The sequence below is a fragment of the Otolemur garnettii genome, unplaced genomic scaffold (assembly GCF_000181295.1).
Source record: "Otolemur garnettii isolate 467f Iridium unplaced genomic scaffold, OtoGar3 scaffold00031, whole genome shotgun sequence".
In the NCBI taxonomy this organism is placed as follows: domain Eukaryota; kingdom Metazoa; phylum Chordata; class Mammalia; order Primates; family Galagidae; genus Otolemur; species Otolemur garnettii.
The window spans coordinates 7,699,432-7,726,060 of record NW_003852426.1 but is presented as its reverse complement, the minus strand read 5'-3'; the positions used below and the strand labels follow the sequence as shown (position 1 = coordinate 7,726,060).

General features: G+C 48.8%; 1 protein-coding gene across 2 annotated transcripts; it reads left to right on the top strand.

Moving 5' to 3' along the window:
- The first annotated feature begins 1,594 nt into the window (after positions 1–1,594).
- Positions 1,595–24,599, top strand: MTCH1 (mitochondrial carrier 1). Of its 2 annotated transcripts, none has more exons than XM_003789153.3 (12): positions 1,595–1,999; positions 6,431–6,515; positions 10,420–10,526; positions 10,870–10,947; positions 11,328–11,385; positions 11,753–11,804; positions 13,667–13,726; positions 19,573–19,666; positions 21,769–21,816; positions 21,975–22,042; positions 22,324–22,399; positions 23,775–24,599. In XM_003789153.3, exons 1-12 carry the CDS (start codon positions 1,679–1,681, stop codon positions 23,844–23,846), a joined length of 1,119 nt encoding a protein of 372 aa, XP_003789201.1. In that variant the 5' UTR covers positions 1,595–1,678; the 3' UTR covers positions 23,847–24,599. The 2 variants fall into 2 exon arrangements, with proteins under 2 accessions (XP_003789201.1, XP_003789200.1); XM_003789152.3 differs by having other exon boundaries at positions 19,573–19,717.
- The last annotated feature ends 2,030 nt before the right edge of the window (positions 24,600–26,629 follow it).

The window sequence follows — 26,629 nt, the reverse complement described above, 5'->3', positions numbered from 1 at the left end:
CCATCTCTCCCCACCACTAAGCTGGAAACCTATGACCTCTTCTGGGTGAAAAGTTAGAGTGGCACTGTGAACTTGACTTTAAAGTCCCTATGGAGAAAACTAAATCAGGAACTAAATCAAAATGAAGCCATTCAAAGCAATCCTGGTTGAGGATGGGAGGTTTGATGAGAGTTGTGTCTGAGAGAACACAGCAAGCTGAAAGGCCTAGCAGTGGTTCTTAACCTTCCTAATGCCAGGGCCCTTTACTACAGTTTATGCGGGTTGCTACCCACAGGTTGAGAACTGCTGGTAGGAGGTTCTGCAAGTGATTTCACCTGGACAAGCCTGGCCTAGGGAGGCTAAGGGGAGGGAGAAAGGGAGACCGGCGTATTTCGAATGTGGGAAGTATAAGGTGTCTGTTGTTAGTAGTGGTAAACGGGGCAGGCAGCTATTTAGTGAGTAAAAACAGAAAGGGAGTCAGAGAGGACACTGGAGGAAACCTAAACTAATAGTAAAAGTGACTGGAAGGGAGTAGTCTAGCTAAATACATTGCTCACAATGAGCAAAGTACAGGCAAAGGGACCAGGTTCCCCCGTTGTTGTGTCCTTGCAGACTCTAGGATCCGTTCAAACAGCAACTCTTTTTTTTTTTTTTTTTGAGACAGAGCCTCAAGCTGTCCCCCTGGGTAGAGTGCCATGGCATTACAGCTCACAGCAACCTCCAACTCCTGGGCTCAAGCGAGTCTCCTGCCTCCGCCTCCCAAGTAGCTGGGACCACAGGCACCCGCCACAGTGCCCAGCCATTTTTTGGTTGCAGCCGTCATTGTTGTTTGGCGGGTCCAGGCTGGGGATTCGAACCCGCCACCCTAGGTGTACGTGGCTGGCGCCTTAGCCGGTTGAGCTATAGGCGCCGAGCCCAAACAGCAACTCTTACTGAGAACCCCCACGCAGGTCACACGTTTACAAACTGCAACAGAGCACTTGCTGTTCCTTACAAGTTATTGTGAGGATTATACTTGAGCTAACTCATATAAAGCGGTCTAAAAGTCCCTGGCACATAGTAAGTATAATTTAAGGGCCAGTTATTACTTACTTTTATTAATTGAGGGTTAACTATAGGTGCCGAGCACAGGGCCTGCGTGTGCTCCCATTGAAGGACATTAAAATACTCACTCTCCCTACCGCAAAACAAATTTTATAACGGGGGCTTAAGGGAGGTGCACAAAGGCTCAACAGCAGGGGCGGGAACAGTCGCTGAGGCGATATGTGGATGTGGGCTGGTGGGAAAGACACTCCTGGCACAGGGGACAGCAAAGTGGTAAGGAAAAGAGGCCGGGGTCCTCCGGCAAGCGCAGTTCCTCAGAGGTCTCGGTGACTGGGATTAGGCTGCAGAGGGGTGGACCCAGAATTGTGGAGCAAACTCCCGAAGCCCGGAGGGAGCTTGGAAGCGCTTCAGACCATACTGGGGACTTAAGCTTGCACATGCCGTTGAATCCCGCCCTCGCCGCACTCTGGAGCTCCTGGAAGAGAACCCGGGATCCGACTACCTGCGACCACCGAACCCAGGCCCTAACCCCACCTGACAGCCACTTCCGGCGCGTACCGCGCTCCCGAGCGGAGCGTCCCGGCCCCGCCCCCTGACGTCCACGGGGCGTGATTCCTCCGTCACGTGACGGGGAGTGACCTCGCCGCCCGGCGCCATGGGGGCCTCGGACCCGGAAGTGGCGCCCTGGGCTCGCGGCGGAGCCGCGGGGATGGCGGGAGCGGGAGCTGGAGCTGGTGCTCGCGGCGGAGCGGCGGCCGGAGTCGAGGCCCGAGCTCGCGATCCGCCTCCCGCGCACCGTGCACATCCACGCCACCCTCGGCCTGCGGCGCAGCCCTCGGCCCGCAGGATGGACAGCGCGTCCGGTGGTCTGGGCTCCGGGGACAACGCCCCGACTACTGAGGCTCTTTTCGTGGCCCTGGGCGCGGGTGTGACGGCGCTCAGCCATCCGCTGCTCTACGTGAAGCTGCTCATCCAGGTGGGGGACTAGGGTGCTACATGGAAATGAGAGTCTGCTATGAAGGTGACAGGCCAGGATCTGGAGGAGGATTGGGGCAGAGGAGTCAATGGCGACGGATTTGGGGAGAGGGGAGGGGACAGCAGGTTGGGGATCGAAGGGAGCCGAGCGGGACGAAGGGGTTGCAGCAACAGATTTGGGAGAAGGTGGAGGCAACTCGTGACTTGGGGGGCGTGGAGGGTGATGGGCTGGAGAGATAGGTTTGAGAGATAAAATAGTGGGAGCGATGGACTTGGAATAGAGCAGGGAAGAGGGTTTGGGGTGAGGGAAGAAGCAAAAGAATTGGGGGAGGGGCGAGAAGTTTTGACAAATGGGTGGGGGGCTGCCAACGTAAAGTGTTTAGAAGGTGAGGAACACACATTTGGGATAGAAGAGAACGGGTGCTCTGGATCGATGGATTTTAAGCGTCTTGGGGGGAGGGTACAAAAGAGCAGGCGCTCAGGCCAAAAATTGAAGAAGGCTTCAGACTTGGGGCGGAGCGGACAGAGTGCTGGATTTAATGGTGACGGAATTTGGTAGGAGAGTGTTAAGATAAAAGGCATTTAGCAGAGGCGTGCTATCGGTTTACCAGCCATGGGGGCTCTGGATTTGATGGCGACGACAGATTTGGTGGGAGGAGGGGACGGACGGGGTGACGCATTTGGGGGGAGGGGAAGAGACAGAGCCACTCTATGGGGGGAGGGGAGTGGCAGCAATGTGTCTGGAAAGGGGAGCCAGGAGGAGGCTTTTAGGGGGAAGAATGACGCATTTCCAGGAGAAATGAAGTCTTAGTTGGGGTTGGGAGACAGGAAGACAGGAATTGCAGTGTTGGTGTGACCAGGGGGATGAGAAGGGGCATGGAAATATTAGAATTGGGCAGAAGGGGCTGTGGAAATATAAGGTGGCAAGATAGGGTCGAGCAGAAATTGAGAACGAGCTGGGGGTGTCTCTGGAATGCGCTCGGCGTATTTGGTGGTGACCAGCAGTGCTGTACAGATGTGCTGCTTGAGAGAAGTGTGTGTTTGCAGAACTAGGTAGGTGTGACTGAGATGGGCATGGTTTTGATGGGGGCCATCAGACATAGACTGATCTGAAGTGTAGGCCAGAGTTTTCCAGTCTAGAAGAATGGGGAGTGGGAGGTCAAGATTGGATAGAGACTCATATACAATTCCTAGATTTGAAGAAAGTGGATGTCAGATTCTACCATCCTTACAGTAGGACCCAGAGAATGGGAAATAGTTGAAATGAGAGGGCCCTTGAGAATGGGAGTAATTGATATATGGCCTCTGAGGAATGGGGCTGGTAGATTTTTAGATTTGATCACAAATATAGCAAGGAATGAGTAGACTCAATCAGGGGCATTAAGGTGCCTGACTAGACCCTAATTGTGACTGAGACTTGAAAATGGCTGATGGGAGAAGGTGAAGACCAAGACTGGCCTTTGGTTGTGATTTTAGAGTAAAGGCTGTTTTTCTTTGCAGGATTAGGGGTGTGTTTAAAGTAAAATTGGTGAGAAAAATCAGTGCTTTGGAACTGGTGGTACCTTAGACATGGAGGGTACTGGAAGCTGATGGGTGAGGGTTGGGATTTAAGGGTGGCAGTTGGAAGAGTATGTGGAGTGGAGGATGCTAGACCAAGGAACAGGTGGGCTCAAGTGCAAGAGAAATGGGGGAGTGACTTTATCATTTGGATGATGGTAGATTTGGTTTACTGGTTTGAAAACAAAATTAAAATAAGGGTAGTTTGGAAAGGAAATTGGAGAATGAGGGAGACAAAGGGTAGATGGTTGGGTGAGAATGAATGAGCCCAGTTAGGGTGGCAGAGGTGGACTATCTGATTTGAACCCAGCTGGTGCTGTGTGTAACCTAATTTGGGGTGAGATCTTAGATATAACTTGGGAATCAGTAACATCTTGCAAAAAGGCAGATTACCATGAGTAGGTATGGCAGGAGTAGAGTAACAGATTTGGCGGTCTTCTAGATTAAGTAAGAATGCCTTAGATGGGGGCATATGGGTGTCAGGTTTGAGAATTGGGGACTTGAAGGTGATGGACTGGACCTGCCTGTATCTGATGAAGGGCTACAGCATTAGCTGTGGTTAGGTCAGGGTTAACAGATTAAAGGATAGAATTGGGTAAGCAAGACTTGGGAACAAATAATTAAAATAGAGGTGAAGGGAATGGGGCTGAGTTATGGCTGGTGTGCCTTTGATAACCTGAGTAGAGTTTAAGAAAATAGATTCAACAGGCTCGGTGCCTGTGGCTCAAGTGGCTAAGGCACCAACCACATACACCTGAGCTGGCGGGTTCGAATCCAGCCTATGGTCCCAGCTACTTGGGAGGCTGAGGCAGGAGACTTGCTTGCGCCCAGGAGTTGGAGGTTGCTGTGAGCTGTGATGCCATAGCACTCTACCCAGGGGGACAGTTTGAGGCTCTGTCTCAAAAAAGAAAAGAAAAGAAAATAGATTCAACAGATTTGGGAGCCATGGGGTGTGGGATGGAAGGACACAGTTTTCAGGAGTAATCAGTGGGATTCTCAAATTATAGTGACTAGACTGAGTATGACAGCAAAAGAGCAGGAGCTGACACCCGAAGTGGAAAGTAGGAAGGGAATGTCACCTATATTTAAGGGAACAAAATCAAAAGAAAACTTCACTTGGTTTCCCTTCAAGTTTTTAACCCATCTGACTCACCTCATACCTGCCTCTGCCAGAACTTTTTAAAAAAAGACAGTCCCCATCATAGAGGGGTTTTTAAATTCATAATTAAGAATCTGTTATGCCAGGCTGGGCGTGGAGTCTAACGTCTGTAATCCCAGCACTCTGGGAGGCCAAGGTGAGTGGATCGCCTGAGTTCAGGAGTTCGAGATTGGCCTGAGCAAAAATGAGACCCCATATCTAAAAAATAGCTGGGCATTGTGGCAGATGCTTGTAGTCCCAGCTACTCAGGAGGCTGAGGCAAGGGGATTGCTTGAGCTCAAGAGTTTGAGGTTACTGTGAGCTGTAATGGCCACTTCACTCTACCAAGGGCAACGAAGTGTGACTTTGTCTCAAAAAAAAAAAAAAAGAATCTGTTAGAATTCATATCCAGAAGAGACAGCCTAAACTTTCTTTTTTTTTTGAGACAGAGCCTCAAGCTGAGCCCCTGGGTAGAGTGCCATGGCTTCACTGCTCACAGCAACCTCTAACTCCTGGGCTCAAGCGAGTCTCCTGCCTCAGCCTCCCAAGTAGCTGGGACCATAGGCGCCCACCACAACGCCCAGCTATTTTTTGGTTGCAGTCATTATTGTTGTTTGGCGGGCCCGGGCTGGATTTGAACCCGCCACCTTAGGTGTATGTGGCTGGCGCCTTAGCCACTTGAGCCACAGGCACCGAGCCAGACAGCCTAAACTTTCAACAGCACTTAATTGACAAAAAAGCACTGTAAGTGTACCTCATCCAGTTTATAAAGTAGAGCATCCTAACCTGCCATTTCCACTCCCACCGTGGCTGCAGACCCCCTCCTCTTCCACATCCAAGGAAGCTGCTCTTCTGGTCCCTGAACCCAGCTGGCCCATTTGGAGGGCACAGAGCTGGTGTCCTGGCCCCCTGCTAACGGAAGGGCTTTCTCCCTCCCCACCTAGGGACTGGTCTCTCCACATTAATTGGCAGCACAACAAGTGGCCTCACCCCTCTGCAGAGACCCCACCTCCTCATAGAGTTAAGAATGGCTTGGTATTCTCCAGCCCATGAGTTTAGCAGATACTTAAATTATAATAAGCATCTTACAGCAGGAATTATAATGGTCTTGTAAAAATCAGGGAGGCATCCTGTCACAGGAATATGGAATGATTGAGATTAGAACACAGTTGAGGGTTTGCTTGAAGAATGGCTGTGATTTGAACTAACAGTTTGCTAAGCTTGAGGATGTAGATGTGGAGAGGCCTGTGGGAGATTTGGTAAGGAATTTGAGTTTGAGATGAACTTTGGAAAAGGTGACATAGGGTTGAGGTGTCTGAAGTTTGGGACTGAGATTTGGGTATGATGTGTTTTGATGATTCCGCATTTGGAATTGAAATTATAATAAAGTTAACTGAGATTAATTCTGAGATGAGAGTGGGGTTTGAAGTATATGGAAATGGGGACTTCTACATTGGACATACCTGGGATGTGAAGGTAAGAATGTTGGGGAATGGGTGTGATTTGGATTGTGGTTGGGGTAGCATCTGGGGGTAGACATTTCTGTTCATTGAGAAATTATGCACAGCTGATGTTAAAGACATTGATGACATTTCTGGTGTATTTGATGGGGGAAAACATTAACAGTAACAGACTTAGAATTTGTGGGAGAAGAGTCAGAGGCCTGGGAAAGAGGAGGAGCAGCGGGACTGAATCACCAGTAGAATCTGATCTTCCTTTGTCTTTGTTAATCTGAAGGTGGGTCATGAGCCAATGCCCCCCACCCTTGGGACCAATGTGCTGGGGAGGAAGGTCCTCTATCTGCCGAGCTTCTTCACCTACGGTGAGTGTGCTTCCCTCTTAGGTAGGGCCAGGCTGACAAAAGAGAGGGCTGCAGTGAGGAGCAGGCCCAGCTGGGAGCTGGCAGAGAGGAGGGGATGTAAGAGTGTGGTTGGAGGTGTCAGGGTGTCAGGGCAGGAATGGGTGAACACTACAGCTTTGGTCTAGTTCCTCTGCCTGCAGCTGCCATTCACCAACCCAGGCTGCAGGAGGGGACAGATAGGTATCTTGACAGAGGGGCAGGTCTGCATTAAGCCATCGTAGCCTGGAAGCAGGGGTGGGGGCAGTTTCCTTTTGCCTTCTGAGCAGTCGGCCCTTGTTACCAGCTGTTCTACTTTCCTGCCATTCCATCAGGAGACCTGTGGGGCCCTCTACGATCTTTTATTTCTTCCCACCCACTTGTTCTGTTTACCCTGCATTCCCTAGGCAGTGGTGCCTGCCCACTCTGGCTCCTCCATACTGGTCATAGAATTGTGTGCGGGCGGGTGGGGGGGGGGGTTTGTAGCACCGCCTCTGTGTGGCCCTAACTAGCCACTTACCTGCCCTGGCCCTGCTGCCCTCCTTGTCTGTTCAGCTTCTTTAAGCCGAGGCCCCTCATACAAGCTCCTCATCTATCCACCAAGAAACCCGCCTTGCTGCCTCTGCTGCTCATCCCCGCCCCTGGGCCAGCTGGCAAAGGCCTTTTTATGTCCTCACGTCCACCATTGCTGTCTCTCTCCCCATCCCTACCCTCAACAGGTGACTGTGATAGAGGCCTTCTTTATTTTTTGTTTGTTTGTTTTTTTTTGTTTTTTTTTGTTTTTTTTTTGAGACAGAGCCTCAAGCTGTCCCCCTGGGTAGAGTGCCATGGCATTACAGCTCATAGCAACCTCCAACTCCTGGGCTCAAGCGAGTCTCCTGCCTCCGCCTCCCAAGTAGCTGGGACCACAGGCGCCCGCCACAACGCCCGGCTATTTTTTGGTTGCAGCCATTATTGTTGTTTGGTGGGTCCGGGCTGGGGATTCGAACCCGCCACCTTAGATGTACGTGGCTGGCGCCTTAGCCGGTTGCGGTATAGGCGCCGAGCCTGTTTTTGTTTTTTTAAATACAGGGTCTTGCTCTATCCACCTAGGCTGGAGTGCAGTGGCCTGATCACAGCTCTCTGCAGCCTCAAACTTCTGGGCTTGAGCCTTTCTGCCTCAGTCTCTTGAGTAGCTGTGCCTATAGACACGCACCATGATGCCCAGCTGGATGCTTTCTTTTCTTTTTTCTTTCTTTCTTTTTTTTTGTTGTTGTTGATGCTTTGGTTTTTTTGAGACAGATTTTTTTTGTTTTTTTATTAAATCATAACTGTGTACATTGATGCATTTATGGGGTTCAGTATACTGATTTGATATACAGTGTGAAATGCTTACATTGAACTGATTAACAGTAACAATGATTAACAGTAACAATAATCTATCACAATTATACTCTTTTCTTAATAGTTTTGAAATATACCATTGCATCATGCACATTAGATGAGGTTCTCCCAAATACCCTCCCTCCTCCCGCCTCACCCCTTTCCCTTCTACTTTGTAGACTATAGTTATGTTTTATCATTCGTATGAATGTGCAGGTGATTATCTATTGATTTCATAGTAGTATTGAGTACATTGGATACCGTTTTTTTCATTCTTGAGATACTTTACTAAGAGGAATATGTTCCATCTCCATCCAGGTAAACATAAAAAATGTGAAGATGAGACAGATTCTTACGCTGTTGCCCTGGGTAGAATGCCATGGTATCCTAGTTCACAGCAACCTCAAACTTCTGGGCTTAGGCAATCCTCTTGTCTCAGCCTTCTGAGTAGCCGGGATCACAGGTGCCCACCACAGTGCCTGGCTAGTTAGAGGCTTTCTTTAAATGTGCCCTTTTTTCCACATTCACAGCCAGTGTTCCACCCTAGGCTACTTCTCTAGTGTTTCTTACACCAATACTCTTACCTGTTAATGGTTAGTCCAGAGTGTCCTCTGAAAATCTTTCTGCTGAATAACTTAGGACTTGGCCTCTCTGTCACCTATTTCCACTCACAGACTGTTGACAGAATCAGATGTCATATTTCTCTTCCAGTTTTGTCCCTGTGTCATTCAGTGCAGAGTCGAGGGCCAGGCAGAATGTGTCGTTTTAAAGTTGTCAGTGTAGGGGAGGGGAACTCACAGAAGTAGAAGTTGTACAGTGGAGCCAGTATTCAGAGATGGCGCTGGATGTGTGGCAGCCAGGATGGAGGGCTGCCAGTACCCTTCATTGTGGCTTCTCCGTGTCTGGCTCTGTGTGCCTTGTCATGGAGATGTAAGGTTAGAATCCAGATCATCTCTATTCATGTCACACAGCCGTTCCCAAAGGGATCCCAGATTGAGAGGTTTAACCCCCATCTTACTGCCTCTTGGAAGGATGAGCAGGGTTCTGAGGTGGCCCTCTGGCCTTGTTTATCTAAATGTCTCAGTGCAGATGTCTTGTTGGGCATTTCCAGACATCATACCTGCTCTCCAGTCTGGCTGGCTAGACACTGTCTGGACAGTGTCTCATCCTCCCCATGTCATTGTGGAAAGCACCACAGCTGTTGTGACATGCTCTGGTATAAAGATCTCCTCAGAGGGTTTCTAGGCACTGCAGCAAGACCCTGAATGACAGAGCCCTTGGCCAGCCGTGGATCCTTTGGGCCCACAGAGGCCTCTATGCATTTTGATGTACCTTTCTCTGCTCTTACTTGTTCGTTAATTCGTCTCTAAAATGGGAGAAGTAAGTGTCCTTCCTTTCCTACTGACGGGCAAATCAGATAGAAAGAAGGTAAGTGTTTTGCAAAAGATCACATGCTAAGACTTTCTGACGAGCTCCCTTTTCCTGACAAGGATCTCCCCGCCCAAAACAAACTTTCCTCTCCCTATTCACCCTGTGAAGTGGGGCACCTTGCCATGTCACCCAGTGTCCCCTCCCCTCCCACTACTCCTCCCTTTCCAACCTTATCTCAGGAAACCACCTATATGAATAACAGGTACTTGGCCCAGGGAAAGCCAGTGTTAGCCATGACATTGAACTGCTGGGCTGGCAGATGTGTTGCAGAGGAGGAAAAGGCATATTGGCTGTTCCTGCCTCTGTGAGGTACAAGAGAGCTAAAGTCATGGGCCTAAAGGAGAGCATGTTGTCTGAGAGAATATTCTGCTAGCTTCCAGGTACACAGGTTTATAAAATACACTGCCTTTTGACCACATTTTAAAAGTTGATAAAAAACAATGAAATATCATCCTTAGAAAGTTAGGCCCTAGTGAAAAGCCAGTAACCCGTACAGGTAGGTCTAGCTTCCCTGACAGTTTTAAAGTTTTTCTATAGAATTGTTCCTTTGACTAATAAATGCCACCAAGTGCCAGGTGGTATCCTGAGTGCAGTACAGGGCCAGGGTGGGGATTGTCTTTGCGTGTTCAGGGGACATTCCTGAGTGTCCTTGGGGAGCCCTTCCTTTCCCTTTTCCTCCTCCCTTAGGTTGCAGGCTTCCTCATTGCCTGTGGCCACTCTCTCTTTTTCTTTTTTTCCTTTTCCCTGAGAAAATCAGAATATTTAAGTAATAAAATTATTTTTCTGGGTTGCAGCACTTAAGTTGCTGAGCTGAGAAATCATAGCTGTTTGCCAAGTAGTATTTTTAAAGCTAAAAAAATAAAATCTATAAACTTATTCATCAAAAATACATTTTGAGGGCTTTACAAAAAGAGGCAGGTTAGAAGACATTTAGGGATTAGGGCCTGACTGCTTCCAGGTCCTGGATGATGTTCCCTCTGTGCCTGTAGTTGGCAGTGACTTTAGGGATAAGCTACATCTGGTCTGGGTGTGTATGTGACCCAGGAGTGGGCACCACTGGGCTGGGCATGACTCCACCACTTCTGTTTTCTTATAGCCAAATACATTGTGCAAGTGGATGGTAAGATCGGGCTTTTCCGAGGCTTAAGCCCCCGACTGATGTCCAACGCCCTCTCTACTGTGACCCGGGGCAGTATGAAAAAGGTAAGCCTAGGGCAGAGTCAGGAGCAGTTGGCTGAGTGCCCCCATGCTCCTGGCCACCCCCGGAGGCAGCCTATGTGCGCTGGTCCCACTCCCTGTTTCCTCGGCTGGTGGAGCTCCACTCAGGCACCAAGGGAGGGCTTCCACCTCCCTTGTCCCACAGCTTTAACACCAGACAGTTTTTTTTTTCCTCCAAGCCCCAAACTTAGGGGTTACCTGAAGCAGGCCCAGCTAGTGGACGCTGCAGAGAATATAGTAGAGATTGGTTCCTGCTCTGTCCCTTAAGAGCTATATTAAGAGGCATAGCTGTACTTTGCTGAGGCCCCTCCTTTGCTTTTTGTTTCAGGTTTTTCCTCCAGATGAGATTGAGCAGGTTTCCAACAAGGATGATATGAAGACTTCTCTGAAGAAAGTAGTGAAGGAGGTGTGTATGTAGAGTTGGAGCGGGAGAGGTGCTAGGAAGGGAACCGGACTATTTCTCACGCCTGAGCTGGGCAGGTCATTGAAGAGTAACAGAGTTGGGTTATTGTATGTGCGTGGGTGGGATGGCACCTGGAAGGAGCCCAAGCCTGACACTGTAGGGAATCCTAGAAAGCCTTCTCAGCTGCCTCTGGGCCTAGCCTGGGACCTGGCAGTACTTCCCTGTAGAGGCGATTAGGAGCGGGCACCAAGTAGAGCCATGCTTGGTGGACTGACCCTATGTGAAGGATGTGGGATCTTGGTTTTCTGCCATGAGAACTTGTACCTCCCTGCAAGTGCCAATTCCAGGGACAGGCCCACCCACGCCACTCTGCTCTCTTCTAGACCTCCTACGAGATGATGATGCAGTGTGTGTCCCGCATGCTGGCCCATCCCCTGCATGGTAAGTCACCCAGTGGGACACTGCAGTGAAGCCAGAGGTCCAATGTGGCTGGGGTGTGGGGCCATCCCTTGCGGGTTGTCGATAGGCAGGGGTAGGACAACTGGGAAGTAGCAGTGAGGTGGGGAGTATTCCGGTGGAATCCCACTGAGGAGAGATTGGCCCCAAGTCTTTTCCAAAGGGAGCTGGGATTTCCAAAGCAGGAAAAAATAGGACGTTGTTGTCATGAGTTGTGACAGGGCTTCCCAGGGGCCCTCCTCCCCTTCTGTACTCTGACAGAGGCCACACTGTTCAGTGGCCACTCTGCACTGGGCACCCTGTAGTAGTGATATTACAGGCTTTGGCCACCTGTGTTTTCTTTTTTCTCCAGTTATCTCAATGCGCTGCATGGTCCAGTTTGTGGGAAGGGAGGCTAAATATAGGTGAGTAATTCTGTTTGGACTGACAGGATGGCCTTCTTCTCCTTCAGCGTCTGCCAGGACAGGCTCTACTGGGCTCTGTTGCTGCACTTTTCTGCCCTAGTTCTGTGTGATAGTGTAGCCTGCCGCCTAGCTTCTGAGAATGTGGTAGTGGCTTCCGTAGTCTGTGTCCAGGGGCGTTTTCTGTCTCTTGCCAGTGTCTTCCCTAGATGTGTTACAAAGGGGTGAATGGGATTGGAGTCAGCTTACATTAGGTGTTCTGGCACCAGGGCTGATTCTGCCCTTTAGTACTCAGCTGAGCTCCCCTCCTGGACACCTGAGGTTATTCTCTAACAATTTCTCCAGCTGTCACAGAACCTGGCTCTTAACTCTTTTCATCCTTTCATCCTCTATGAAGAAGCTATCCACCCTGTGGGTTTACGGCCTATCCCTTTAATTGTTCACCAAACACTTACCTAGATGCATGGCCCTGAGCGGGTGCTGGGAACATGTTTTGACACAGTCCCTTCCCAGGGCATGTATGCCTTCCTTGCTGTTCTGAGGCCCAGTGCAAGATGGGAGGTGGGTCCTAAAAGCATGTGGCAGGAGAACATGTCACAGTTACTCTTCCTGTGTAAGATTCTCATTTCCTGGGGTTGTTTTCTGCATCTGTCCTATGAGGCTCCCATCACAGAAAGCTTGGCCACCACAGTGCTGGTGCCTTGTTTGGAGTTCCAGTAATGGAAAACTGGCCTATTATCCCATCTGAAGTATGAGGTTGATAGACAGAACCAGGAGGCATTAATCTAGCTCAGAACCCCAGGGGGCCAAGCCGTGCTTCTTAGAACAATAATGGAGCCTGGCAGGGCTGGTGCACCCCAGGACCAGGCCTTACCAGTGCATTGGCCTCCGCTGTCATTTTTAGACCCTCTAATTAGGACAGACCTCTTTAGCATTTCATACCTTAGACACCACAGCCAGTCCTGTTTTAATAGGCTGCAAGATCCTGTGTTCCTTCTCTGCCCTCTGGACAGATTATTTTCTTATTTATTTATTTATTTACTTATTTTATTAAATCATTGTTGTGTACATTAATACAGTCATGGGGTACAATGTGCTGGTTTTATATACAATTTGGAATATTTTCATCAAACTGGTTAACATAGCCTTCATGGCATTTTCTTAGTTGTTGTGTTAAGCCATTTATATTCTACATTTAATAAGTTTCACATGTACCCTTATAAGATGCACTATAGATGTGGTCCTACCAATTACCCTCCCTCCACTCATCCTCTCCCCTCCCCTCCTCTCCCTTTCCCCTTTCCCCATATTCTTGGGCTATAATGGGGTTACAGCTTTCACATGAAAGCTATAAATTAGTTTCATAGTAGGACTGAGTAAATTGGATACTTTTTCTTCCATTCTTGAGATACTTTGCTAAGAAGAGTATGTTCTAGCTCCCTCCATCGGACAGATGATTTTCTGCACTCACCACCCCGTCCTGCTCTCAGCCTTGGGTGGGCATGCAGGCTGTTCTGCCCCCAGGTGGTTTAACCCAGAGATAATCACTGTCCCTAGATAGGAGTAGGGCCTAAGCCAGGAGGTTTGTTCCTGAATTCCAGATCCCCCAAAAGAGCAGTAGAGGATTGTTAGGTCCTCTGCCCCTGTGGGTTGTTGGTTTTCTCCATTCCGTGAACTGTATAGACTCCTCCTACCCAAAACAAGAGCTCTCTGTTCTTTTGTACTTGGAATGTTGTGAGTAACCGTCCTCCACATCCTGGCCAGGACTAGCTGGATCTGAGCAGGGCTTGGGCTCTGCTCCACACGAGGGTGGGCTTCTGCTTGGTGACCAGGTAACCTGTGTTCCTGTCTTGCCTCCTTCACAGTGGTGTGCTGAGCTCCATTGGGAAGATTTTCAAAGAGGAGGGTCTGCTGGGATTCTTCGTGTACGTGAGTTTATACACCCCATAACTGGCCACAAGACATGGCTCCACTAACTGGTGTCTCCTCCACCTCTCAGGCCACAGCTGCTGACCTCAGACCAACCACAGGGCTCTGCCCGAGCCTGAGTAGCTACAGTCTAGCTCCACAGAGTTCCAGAGCCTGACTGAGCTACAGACCATCGTGACCAAAGCTACCCAGTTCTTTTCAGGTCATGGCTCATGTAAAAATGGAACTGTTTGTCCAATACACTGGGAAATGAACTGACCAGGCCCCAACCCTCTGCCCTGGGGCCAGGGAAGAGTGTGGATCCAGTCTTCGTGAGCTATAGGTTGAGTTCTGGAAGCTCACAGGCTAATTCCAGCTCGTGGATTCTGCTTGACATAGTATTTCTGACAAATTTATTGTTAATATTTAAGGGGGCGGCGTCTATGGCTTAAAGGAGTAGGGTGCTGGCCCTACAAGCCGGAGGTTGGAGGTTCAAACCCAACCCTGGCCAAAAACTGCAAGAAAAAAAAAATTATTGTTAACATTTAAGCTACTTCAAACATAAATTCATATTTCTGGCTTCTCATGAAAAGTCTGGCCCTGCTAGGCTGGTGTTCTGTAGAGCAGCCATTGCCTAGAGCCCAGGGGCTACTCCTTTGGCAGGACACATGGTCCCTCAGGGCCACAGACCCCTGCACTCTTTGTTTGCCCACATCTAGCTTACTTCATATATAAAGAGAGCTCATGGCTGGGTGCGGTGGCTCACGCCTGTAATCCTAGCACTCTGGGAGGCTGAGGTTGCTGTGAGCTGTGATGCCACAACACTACCCAGGGCAACAGAGTGAGATTCTATCTCAAAAAAAGGCTCAGTGCCCATAATACAGTGGTTACAGTGCCAGCCACATGCACCAATGGTGGCGGGTTCGAACTCAACCTGGGCCAGCTAAATAACAATGATAATTGCAACAAAAAAAAATAGCTGGTCGTTGTGGCAGGCTCCTGTAATCCCACCTACTCGGGAGGCTGAGGCAAGAGAATCGCTTGAGCCCAAGAGTTTGAGGTTGCTGTGAGCTGTGATGCCATGGCATTTTACTGAAGGTGACAAAGTGAGACTGTCTCAAAAAAAAAAAAAAAGGGACCAGGTCTCAGTGGCTCATGTCTGTAATCCTAGCACTCTGGGCGACTGAGGTGGGTGGATTGCCTGAGCTCACAGATTTGAGACTGGCCTGAGCCAGAGTGAGACCCCCATCTCTAAAAATAGCCAGGTGTTGTGGTGGGCCCTTGTAGTCCCAGCTACTTGGTAGGCTGAGGCAAGAGAGTAGCTTGAGTCCAAGAGTTTGAGGTTGCTGTGAGCTATGATGCCATGGCACTCTACTGAGGGTGACAAAGTGAGATTCTGTCTCCAAAAAAAAAAAAGTTCATGCTGAAAAGACTGGTTTAGAAAGAAAAAACATTAGACAACTCAGAAGCCAGGCTTGACAAGTGTAGTTTGTTTGGAGACAGAGCCTCACTCTGTTGCCCATGCTGGATTGCAGTGGTGTCATCATAGCTCCCTTCACCCTCAAACTCCTGGGCTTAAGCAGTCCTCCAGCTTAGCCTCCCAAGTAGCTAGGAGTATAGGTGTGCACCACGACATCCAACTAACTTTTTAATTTTTTTTTTTTTTTTTGAAATGGAGCCTCAAGTCTTCCCCCTGGGTAGAGTGCCATGGCATCACGCTCACAGCAACCTCCAACTCCTGGGCTCAAACGAGTCTCCTGCCTCAGCCTCCCAAGTAGCTGGGACTACAGGCGCCCGCCACAACACCTGGCCATTTTTTTGGTTGCAGCCATCATTGTTGTTTGGCAGGCCCGGGCTGGGGATTCGAACCCGCCACCTTAGGTGTATGTGGCTGGCGCCTTAGCCGCTTGAGCCACAGGCACCGAGCCTAAATTTTTTTTTTCTAGAGATGAGGACTTGCTGTGTTGCCCAGGCTGGTCTTGAACTCCTGGCCTTAAGCAGTCCTCCTGCCTCAGTTTCTCAAAGTGCTGGGACTATTGGCATGAGCCACTATGCCTAGCCAATTATGTATCCTTTAAAGGTCTAGACCAGTGTTCAACCTTTTCTATCTCACAGCATGCTTGAACCTACAGTTAAACTTCTGTGAAACACTTAAATCAGGCGTCCTCAAACTACGACCTGCGGGCCACATGCGACCTGCCTAGGACATTTATCCAGCCCGTCGGGTGTTTTTGCCTCCACTGCCTGTCCTCCTTAGCAGCCAACTCATCTTGGGGCCCACAGTCTGGCCCTCCAACGGTCTGAGGGACAGTGAACTGGCCCCCTGTTTAAAAAGTTTGAGGACCCCTGACTTAAATTATGTTGATCAAAAAAGAGAATAAAAAAGAATACATCTACTCTGATTTCAACTTCTTTTGGAAATAAATAAATTAACAATCTTCACAATTTTCATAGCATACTGGTTGAAAATCACTGGTCTAGACAGTGTCATATGTGCCTTTATGTACTTAGTTATACTGGATATTGGGCCCCATGTTAATAAGTCTATAGTGTGGTTTTCCAGTTTACCAATTGTTTTTATTTATGGTCTTTTGTTAAACCAAGAAACTACCATATGAAGGTGTGTGTATATGGCTCTCAAAAGGAGTTGATTTTGTCCCCAGGGAACATTGGCATATCTGGATACATCCTTGTGGTTGTCACAACTGGCATCTAGCGGATGGAGACCAGAGATGCTGCTAAACATGCTACAGTAGGCTCAGCCGGGCGTGGTGACTCACACCTGTAATCCAAGCACTCTGGGAGTGCTCATGAGTTTGAGACCAGCCTGAACAAGAGCGAGACCCCATCTCTACTAAAAAAATGAGGCTCAGCGCCTGTGGCTCAAGCGGCTAAGGCGCCAGCCACATACACCTAAGGTGGCGGGTTCGAATCCCCAGCCCAGGCCCGCCAAACAACAATGATGGCTACAACCAAAAAATGGCCAGGCGTTGTGGTGGGTGCCTGTGGTCCCAGCTACTTGGGAGGCTGAGGCAGGAGACTCGCTTGAGCCCAGGAGTTGGAGGTTGCTGTGAGCGTGATGCCATGGCACTCTACCCAGGGGGATAGCTTGAGGCTCCGTCTCAAAAAAAAAAACAAATGAAAAACTAGGCAAGAGGATTGCTTGAGCCCAAGTGTTCAAGGTTGCTGTGAGCTGTGATACCACGGCACTCCACCCAGGACGATAAAGTGAAACTGTCTCAAAAAAAAAAAAAATGAAATAAACATCCTGTAATACACAAGACAGGCCCACAACAAAGAATTATTTAGGCCCAGCTGTTGATAGTACCACGATTGAGAAACTCTGATTTCTATACATGCATGTGTGAATACACACATGTATGCACGCATAAATACATATGAATAAATATTTTCCCATATACCTGGGACATCGCATCTTGAAACATTACTTGACACCACCTCTGGCATTTTTCAAACTGTGTAGTTCTGTTCTGGCATGTGAGTAGGATTCCCACACAGCAGATGCTTACCCTTTGGGTTCTCTTTCCCCACATTATTTTGGAACAGATGATATACATGTTAAAATACTCGGCACCAGAAGGTATAGTGCATAGCTAATCTGAACATGGGGAGGTAGCAAGACCGGATATTGCATTCACAGAGGTTCATCTTACTAATATTCCTCATAAATGTGTTACATATATTCTTTTGAACTTTTCAAACATTTTATAATAAGTTTTTAAAAATTTAAAAATAATTCTTCTCCTTCCAAGAGACAGCCATTTTTCTCTTGAAGAGCCTCCCAAGGTACTCCATGGCTAAATAAGCAAACATGTTTAAAAACCACAAGAGGCCAGGTGTGGTGGCTTATGCCTGTAATCCCAGCACTCTGGGAGGCTGAGGTAGGTGGATTGTTTCAGCTCAGGAGTTCAAGACCAGCCTGAGGAAGAGTGAGACCCCATCTCTATTAAAACTCACCAGGGTTGTGGTGGTGCACATCTATAGTCCCAGCTACTAGGGAGAGTAAGGCAACGGCATTGTTTAAGCCCAAGAGTTTAAGGTTGCTCTGAGCTATGGTGCCAGGGCACTCTACCCAGAGTAAAATAAATACATAATAAAGCACAAGTATAAACAACCTAAATGCCCACCAACCCAGGGATGGATTAACAAGCTGTGGTCATATGTCTATCATGGAATACTATTTAGCCATCAAAAAGATGGAGACTTTACATCTTTTGTATTAACCTAGGTGAAAATGGGACACATTCTTTTTAGTAAAGTATCACAAGAATGGAGAAGCAAGAATCCAATGTACTCAATTCTAATATGAAGCCAGTAGATGATGTATTACATACCCACATAAGAGAAAAACTTGAGGGCGGCACCTGTGGCTCGGTGAGTAGGGTGCCAGCCCCATATACCAAGGGTGGCAGGTTCGAACCCAGCCCGGCTAAACTGCAACAAAAAATAGCTGGGCGTTGTGGTGGGCGCCTGTGGTCCCAGCTACTCCAGAGGCTGAGGCAAGAGAATCGGCTAAGCCCAAGAGCTGGAGGTTTCTGTGAGCTGTGACACACGGCACTCTACCAAGGGCAACAAAGTGAGACTCTGTCTCTAAAAAAAAAACGAGAGAAAAACTTGAATCAGTTCCAGGTGGGGGGTGGGAGAACGAGGGATCAGGGAGAAGGAGAAGGATGGGTGTGCTCCCACTTAATGGGCACAATGTTAGAGTAGATGGCACACCTCTTAGCGGGTGGGACACACTTATAAGAGGGACTTTATCTAACAAATGCAAACATTGTAACCTAATTCTTTGTACCCTCAATTAAAAACAACACTAACAGGGTGGCGCCTGTGGCTCAAAGGAATAGGGCACTGGCCCCATACGCCAGAGGTGGCGGGTTCAAACCCAGCCCCAGCCAAAAACAGCAAAAAAAAATAATAATAACAACAGAACAGAAGTAGCACTCAGCACTGCTTATCTCAGACTGGCTTTTTGCCTTTAGCACTGTGTCTTAGGAAACCTTCCTCATCAGTTTAGAAGAGCTGTTAAAAGTTAGCCCTCCTTCAGCCTGAGCTAGAGTGAGACCCACCTCTAAAAATAGCCAGGCATTGTGGCAGGTGCCTATAATCCTAGCTTCTGGGGAAGCTGAGGCAAGAGAATCACTTGAGCCCAGGAGTCTGAGGTTGCTATGAGCTATGACGCCACGGCACTAGACCAGGGGCAACAAAGTGAGACTCTGTCTCAAAAAAAAATAGAAAAAAGAAAAGTTAGCCTTCCTGGAAAATCTTTCTTTAGTGAAACATTCCATGGGTGAAGAGAACAGATACATTGAGCAACGTTTTATTTTTTTTTTTCCCTATTTCAAATTAATATGAGAGTACAAATTTTTAGGTTACATTGTTCTCACTTCCAAAGTAAAGTTCAAGTTATAGTTACATCCAATGTATTTAATATTCATATGAAACCAACATATAAACAATTACATACCACACAAATGACAAAACACATATAGAGCAATTTGTTTTGCGAAAGTTGGCGAGCAGAAGATTATCAACATGTAGGTACTCTTTCATAATCTAGTTGAAAATCCCAGATTTGGCAATATTCATAGCTTGATGCCTGGCTTCTATGGTTTGAAAAGTGCTTGTGAGACCATTAACTAATTCACAGCATACATAAAGCACCTCCCCGTGGGCCAAGGAACGCTGCTTCCCTGGTGAGCCTAGCCCTGCAGCTTCCCTTCCTGAGTCTGAGATATGCTGAGATTTTGAGTTTGGAACATCCTTGCCTGCTTCCTGGGTGTGGAGCCCCCAGGTACTGTTCCTACCTCCTTGGCTCATATTTGCTCACCTTGTTTTTTAGCGGCTTAATCCCTCACCTCCTGGGCGATGTGGTTTTCTTGTGGGGCTGTAACCTGCTGGCCCACTTCATCAATGCCTACCTGGTGGATGACAGCGTGAGTGACACCCCAGGGGGGCTGGGAAACGACCAGAATCCAGGTTCCCAGGTTGGTTGGAACAAGGACTTGTCCTTCTTTCCGTGTACTGCTGGTGCCCAGGGTCTGGGGCAAGAGAGGACCTCTGTTGTCCCTGAAGTCAGCTTTGCTTTCGGGGAGAATAGCCTCAAGAGATGAGATTAGTACCCAGACCAGGGAGGAACTTGTGGAATGCTTGTCCTTGAACAGCTTTAGAAACACACTCCCAACTTGTCCAGAGGCTACTTTGAGGCAGTGACCCAACTAGGGCCCAGGAAATCAGAAGACAGACCAACTCATTGCAATAATCCTTTGATATTTGCATCATGTCTTATGCTTTTCAAAATGCTTTGGGAACATTGTGACCTTGGATCCTGGTGGCACCCTAGTTTTGAAGGGAAGAGGGCAGGTATAGCGTCCCATGAACAGAGAGTAAAGCCGGTGAGAGATTAAATTGGTTCTTCAGGGTCCTTTGGCTGAAAGTGACGGAGCTGGAACTACGTCTTTGCCGGGTCAGGATGAAGGTGCTTCCCCCTTGAGTGTTTTCAGGTCGGCCAGGAAGCGTACAATCCAGACTCACCCTCCTGTTTTGTTAGCTGTCATCTACACAGCGTGGTATGCACAGACCTCTTAGAGTCAGGTCAGACAGGAAGGCTTAGTTCTATAAGGTGCTAGTTGAAGAAAAACATCTGGGTACCTGATAGGTTGCTGGTTCTGCCTGAACCAAGGTGAGAGTTAGGAGCAGGGAGTGGGGATTCCTCTAACAGCACTGATTGCTAAGCTGGGAGGATAGGTGAGGGCTCTGGGGACCTGCCTGCCAGAATCACCTGGGCCAGGAGGGGGTTCGCAGTCTACATGTGTCTGTGTCTGGGTTCCAGGCTGGCGTCTCTGGGGCTAGGGTGTGTCTGGGTACATGTATGTATAATGAGGAATGCCCTGTCCTGAGAGTCTCTGCTCCCAGAGAGACCAACCGTTTGAGTTGGGTAGATGAGTCTTCACTGGCCTTTCAATGTAAGCAAATTAAAGTGGCTCTGTGGAATCCATCCCATTTATAGTTACAAGGGTACATACCTGCAGCTTTGCCTCTTCTCAGGGGCCTAGGGGCAGATGAGCTGCTGTCATCACATGCAGAGCAAGGTTGAGACAGCTAGGGGCCAGGAGGTGGGCAAGGAACATGCAACTGGCTGGTCTCCCCGGTCTCAGTGGGCTGCTGTCTGATGGGGGCCTGTGCTTGTGTCAGCCACATCCACTGGATGGCCAATCCACAAGCACCTTTCCTCACTAGGGGCTATTTGCTGGGCAAAGTAGAATTTTAGGAGTTGGGCCGGTGTGGTGGCTCACCCCTGTAATCCTAGCACTCTGAGAGGCCAGGGCAGGTGGATAGCTTGAGCTCATGGGTTTGAGACCAGTGGGAGCAAGAACAAGACCTCGTCTCTAAAAATAATAGCCGGGTATTTTGGTAGGCGCCTGTAGTCCCAGCGCCCTGGGGATGCTAAGGCAAGTGAATTGCTTGAGCCCAGGAGTTTGAAGTTGCTGTGAGCTATGATGCCATGACACACTACCCAGGGTGACAAAGTTAAACTCTGTCTCAAAAAAAAAAAAAAAAAATTTTTTTTTCAGGAGTTGGGGTGTGAAGGGGGCAAAAGTGTAATGATGTAGGGGCAGCAGTAAGCCTGAGTTTCTCCCATGCCTTATACCACAGGCCAGGGACTCTGTGGGTATCAGGGTGGGTGTCTTTCTCATCAGGAAGCACTTTCTGGGCACTGGATATATGCCAGGCCCCAATGTTAATCAGTCAGATACAGGCTAAGCCCTTAGGGCTCACAGTCTGATCCTGCGTACCTGGCCACCTTCATGCTCTCCCTTCAGTCCTTTGACCCCACTCCTACCTCCCAGGTCTGTCTTAGCGCTAAATCCAAGGCCATGGAGCAGCTGGTAGACCCTGAAGGGAAGGCAGTGTGTGCTTGTGTACATGTGAGGAGCTGAGCGTGAGGGGTGTGGAGGGTGAAGTGAAGGGGCTACGGGTCTGACGTCAGTGTCTTGAGGTGCCTGTGGCAAACTGCCCTTCCCCTCTGTCTCCACAGTTCAGCCAGGCCCTTGCCATCCGGAGCTACACCAAGTTTGTGATGGGGGTGAGTTGAACCAGCTACTCTTTCCACTGCCCTGTGGACCTAGGTGGGGTCTAGGAGGCCAGCCCTGGTGGTGGCTGGTAGCAGGGGGTTAGTGCCAGGTGTCTCTGCTCCTCAGGCTCTGGTAGGGTCCCTAGCACTCAGGTCTCTCTGGGTTTCAGATCGCAGTGAGCATGCTGACTTATCCCTTCCTGCTGGTCGGTGATCTCATGGCTGTGAACAACTGTGGGTAGGTGTGCACCCTGCTACTTAACACCCTCCTAGGCTGCTGGGGGGACCACAAGGAGCCCTTCCAGCACTCTGCCCCTTCCTCCATGATCTCTGTATAGGCCTGGCCTGCTACATACCCTGCCTTCCTCTGGGATTCACCAGCCCCTTTAGGGGGTAAATCTGTAGTTTCAGGATGTAGGTGGGTGGCAGCTGCAAGCTGTTGTTTGTTGAGGGCTCCTGTACCCTGGCTGACCTTTCTCCCACTGTTCTCTCCATCTAACATGTGTTCTTCTTGGGCAGGCTGCAGGCTGGGCTACCCCCTTACTCCCCAGTGTTCAAATCCTGGATTCACTGCTGGAAGTACCTGAGTATGCAGGTAAACAAGCTTTGAGGGGGAGGGGGGCTTTTCCTGGTTTTTTGCCACATCAGATGAAATTGTTTTGTGGACTTTACATTGCATGGAAAGATAAGGGGTTTCATGAAGTCTAATGTGAGTAAAGAAAATACAAGCACTTGGTATAAGGCATTTATGGTAAATTAAATTTTGGGGGCCAACACAGTGGCTCATGCCTATAATCCTAGCATGTTGGGATGCTGACACAGGAGATCACTTGAGGCCAGGAGTTTAAGACTGCCTGAGAAAGAGTAAGATCCCCACCCTACAAAAAAAAGAAAGAATTAGCCAGGTGTGGTATCATAATTCTGGTGGTGTTCCTATAGTCAGAGCTACTCAGGAGATCCCTTGAGCCCTGGAGTTTGAGATTGCTGTGAGCTATGCGGACACCACTGCACTCTAAACCAGGCAGCACAGCAAGATCCTGTCTTAATAAAAAAATAAATAAATAAATTAACAAATTAATTTTTATTTTTATCTTATATTATTTAGGAAGGATTTGAAGTGGCTAAGTCTGGATTTATGTAAAAATTATACATCAGCCAAGATCTCCTTCTTAAGTCTTAAAGACTCTTAAGATGAGGATAAAAGTGGTAAAGCCTAAGAGTTTCTTAGTCTTCCAATAACATGGGCTGACAGTGTGAGGACTAAGAGAGTTCGGCTAAATTCCTGGGTTGGTAGGGTGTTTAGGGTGGTTAGAGACCAACCCCTCCCTCTTGCAGAACATCTCTGGGCCCAACAGAGCCTGTCGGTGAAGCTGGGCTACGTGAGGACCTAGCAGCAGTGTCAGCCTTGGGTTGTCGTGTTCTTCTAAAGCCACCTGTTGCTGGCTAGAGCTTTTGGGCCCAGTGGTTAGGGTCCAAGGGCAGAATCTTGCTTTTTTTCAGCCTTGGTTTGCCTCATAGTAAAATAAGTGGTCTGGGGAGGCGCCAAGGTGCTTTCTGACCTTGAGATTGAGGAGAGATGGATGGAAGGGAAGCAGAGAGGAAGAGACAGACACAGTTCTTCCCAGCAGCCCTGGCCAGTGTCTGCATCATGTCCTCCCCATGGGTGTTAGAGGAGTCCCAGACCACTTGGCTGTGAAACCAGAGAGCAATGGGTTTCCTCTTTGGGGGTTTCCTACTGAGTAGCCCCAGACACTAGACACGCTGGAGCATGAAATGAACCATTCCCTTCTGCCTCAGCCCAGACAGATTCTGACCTTGGCCTTCTGGGGGTACAAGCCTAGCCCCTTCATCCCTGATCCTGGGTCTTTGAGTTCCTGGACCCTTCTTTGCCTCATGCTGGCCTTTCTCTTGGGGGTTTGGGGGAAGCATGGCCTCCCCTTTCACTGGCCCTACTGTTCTTTCCAATCCAGGGCCAGCTCTTCCGAGGCTCCAGCCTGCTTTTCCGCCGAGTGTCATCAGGATCATGCTTTGCCCTGGAGTAACCTAAATCATCTAACAAAAAACATGCTGTGTCAACATGGATGAGGCCTGATACCTTGGGTCACCTGCAAGACAACTCCAACCCAGCAACACCTAGATGTGCTCCAGCCTACCTGGGCTTTGGTTTCCATATTTGCCATGTGTCTGTCCAGATATGGGGTTGGGCTGTGGTGAGGCTGTGCCCAGTGGAATGGGTCACCGGTCAGACCTGGGGAATATGGGGTGGGGGTGGGGAATTGGGGCAGAATCCTCTTCCCAGATTTGCTGATTCTGCCTTATGCAGGGGTCCAAAGAATGGGTTGTGGGGAGGCCCAGGTTGGATGGGGAAAGGCTAATGAGTCAGATCCTACCCCACACCCCACCTCTTGAGGCAGTACAGCTCCCATCCTGCAGCTCATCTGGGAGCATCACTCTCCTGCTTTGTAAATAGGACATCATTCCCCCTGTCATGAGGCCACCATTATGTCTAGGCCTGCACCAGGAGGCTAATGCTAGGTTCTGCCTTCGTTTTTCTCAACACTACATTTCTGATGGGAGGGCAGCAGTTTCTTCTGAATGGGAAATCATGTGACTACTCAGAATGTGTCCCCTTCATCTGATGCTCTTCTGTTTACTGGTGATGCCTCGTGCAGGATCTGTTACCTGTGCATTCGTGAATACCCGGAGGTTGGGTGATCAGTGTCTCTAGTCCTGCCCAGTTCATGGTAAGATTTGATCCTGTCTCCCTCAAATAAATGTATCGGTGGTGATTTGGAGATTTGTGGGGAGTCTTTTATTCTTACAAGCTTAAATGATTTCAGAGTATTTCTCAGCCCTTCCTGTTGGTGTGACAAGGGGCTGTGAGGGACAGGGCTCAGGGCTGCTTAGCCTGGAGATGATAGGCACCAGGGATTGGTGTAGGTCAGTTTTGAGGGGGAGACTCTGGATAATGAGGCTGGGGTGCCACTTCTCAGAACAACCACCAGTGCGTAGACCAGGGAGACAGGTCTTTCAGAAAATGTTTCACCCAAACCCCTGTCATCTCAGCTTCATTTGATGGTGACATATCTTTTAAGCTTTATAAGAGTCATTTGTCGTGATGGCTATACGGTTACCACAGAAGGGGCAGCCAAAACTTATGAGTGTTTTGAGTTATATCAGTGTTCCCCTAAGTGTCACTCTGCCTATACTCTAGGGGACCTGGCTTGTGAGAGTAGGGATCTATTGGCTTTGGTCACATTTTCCCCCCAGGGATAGGATGGGTCACCTCCCTGAGGGAAGTCCCCTGAGATGCTTGTACACAACTGTTTTTTCCCAGTGACCTAGTAACAGTTGAGTCAAGGTCAGTGTTACTTTACATGTCCTTGTTTCCCAGGAATGCACAAGTATGCCTGTGTGGGGATAAATGTACACTGGTTGAGGCTACTAAGGTCTTATAACTTGGCAGCCCACATTTGCTTTCCTGGGGAAACACCTCCGACAGCTAAGGTGAAGGGAAGGAGAGCACATGTCATGTGGGCAGGCCTTGGGTCTCTAGGCCTATCAGAGGGGATCTGTCTCATGGCCGGTGACCTTTCCCCAGCCTAGCATAGTTTCCCACGGCACTGACCACTGTCCTGGGTAACTTCCTGTCGTTTTACCTTCATCCCACTTCTGTGTTGGTTACTTCCCAGGGCCCCTTAGATTTAGGGTACTGGCATCTCTGGAACCTGAGCTGAGCTGGCCCTGGAGAGCCTCTCCCTCTGACAGCCACATCCTCCTGTCTAGGATAAACAAACTAGGGACTTCTGAATTTGAGGGTCTCAACTTCATTTCCCAGGCTCTCTTCCACATCAGAAATGGCATGAAAATCTCTGGATACTTTCCCAATTTTTGGTTGAATGAAGTGAAGGTTTTTCATCAAATCAAAAAGTAAGTTTTCAGACTTTGCACCTAGAGCTCAGTGGCTAGGGTGCTGGCCACATACACTGGGGCTGGCGGGTTTGAACCCAGCCCAGGCTAGCTAAACAACAATGACAACTACAACCAAAAAAATAGCCAGACGTTGTGGTGGGCTCCTGTAGTCCCAGTTACTTGAGAGGCTGAGGCAAGAGAATCACTTAAGCCCAAGAGTTGGAGGTTGCTGTGAGCTGTGACACCACTGCGTTCTACTGAGGATGACATAGTGAGACTGTCTCAAAAAAAAAAAGTTTTCAGTTCATTATTCATACCCTTATATGTGTTAACTATTATTTGTTAACTGGGACCTTTGATCTGAGGGCTGAGGCTGCCCTCCTGCCATTCCCTGGCAGTCTTAGAAACTAGAATGCTGAGTCCTTATCTAAGAAGATGGAGTGGGGTTGGGCAGGAGGGAAGCTGAGCTGCCAGCAAGGAGGGGTGATAAGAGCAGGAATGTCCTTGGGGGGACCTTCTCCTCTGGGAAGACCTTACTCTGATGGGCAAATTTAGAAGAACTTATGATAGGTCTTTGGGACCCCCAGTACCAGTACCTTTAGGCATATACCCGAGAGAACTGGAAACTTATGTTCACACAAAAACTGGTACATGAATGCTTAGGGTAGCATTATTTATAGTAGCCCAAAGGGGAAACAACCCAATTGTCCAATGATGAATGGATAAATAAAACATATTCAGGCTCAGTGCTTGTAACTCAGTGGTTAGAGTGCCGGCCACATAGACCCAGGCTGGTGGGTTCAAACCTGGCCTGGGCCTGCTAAACAACAATGACAACTGCAACAAAAAAATAGCTGGGTGTTGTGGTGGGTGCCTGTAGTCCCAGCTACTCAGGAGGCTGAGGCAAGAGAAT

Coding starts and splice junctions, on each gene's coding strand:
- MTCH1 (XM_003789152.3), top strand. CDS start 1,679: ATGGGGGCCTCGGACCCGGAAGTGGCGCCCTGGGCTCGCGGCGGAGCC. Junction 11,386..11,752: donor GCTGGCCCATCCCCTGCATG/GTAAGTCACCCA, acceptor TTTTTTCTCCAG/TTATCTCAATGCGCTGCATG. Junction 21,817..21,974: donor ACACCAAGTTTGTGATGGGG/GTGAGTTGAACC, acceptor TCTGGGTTTCAG/ATCGCAGTGAGCATGCTGAC.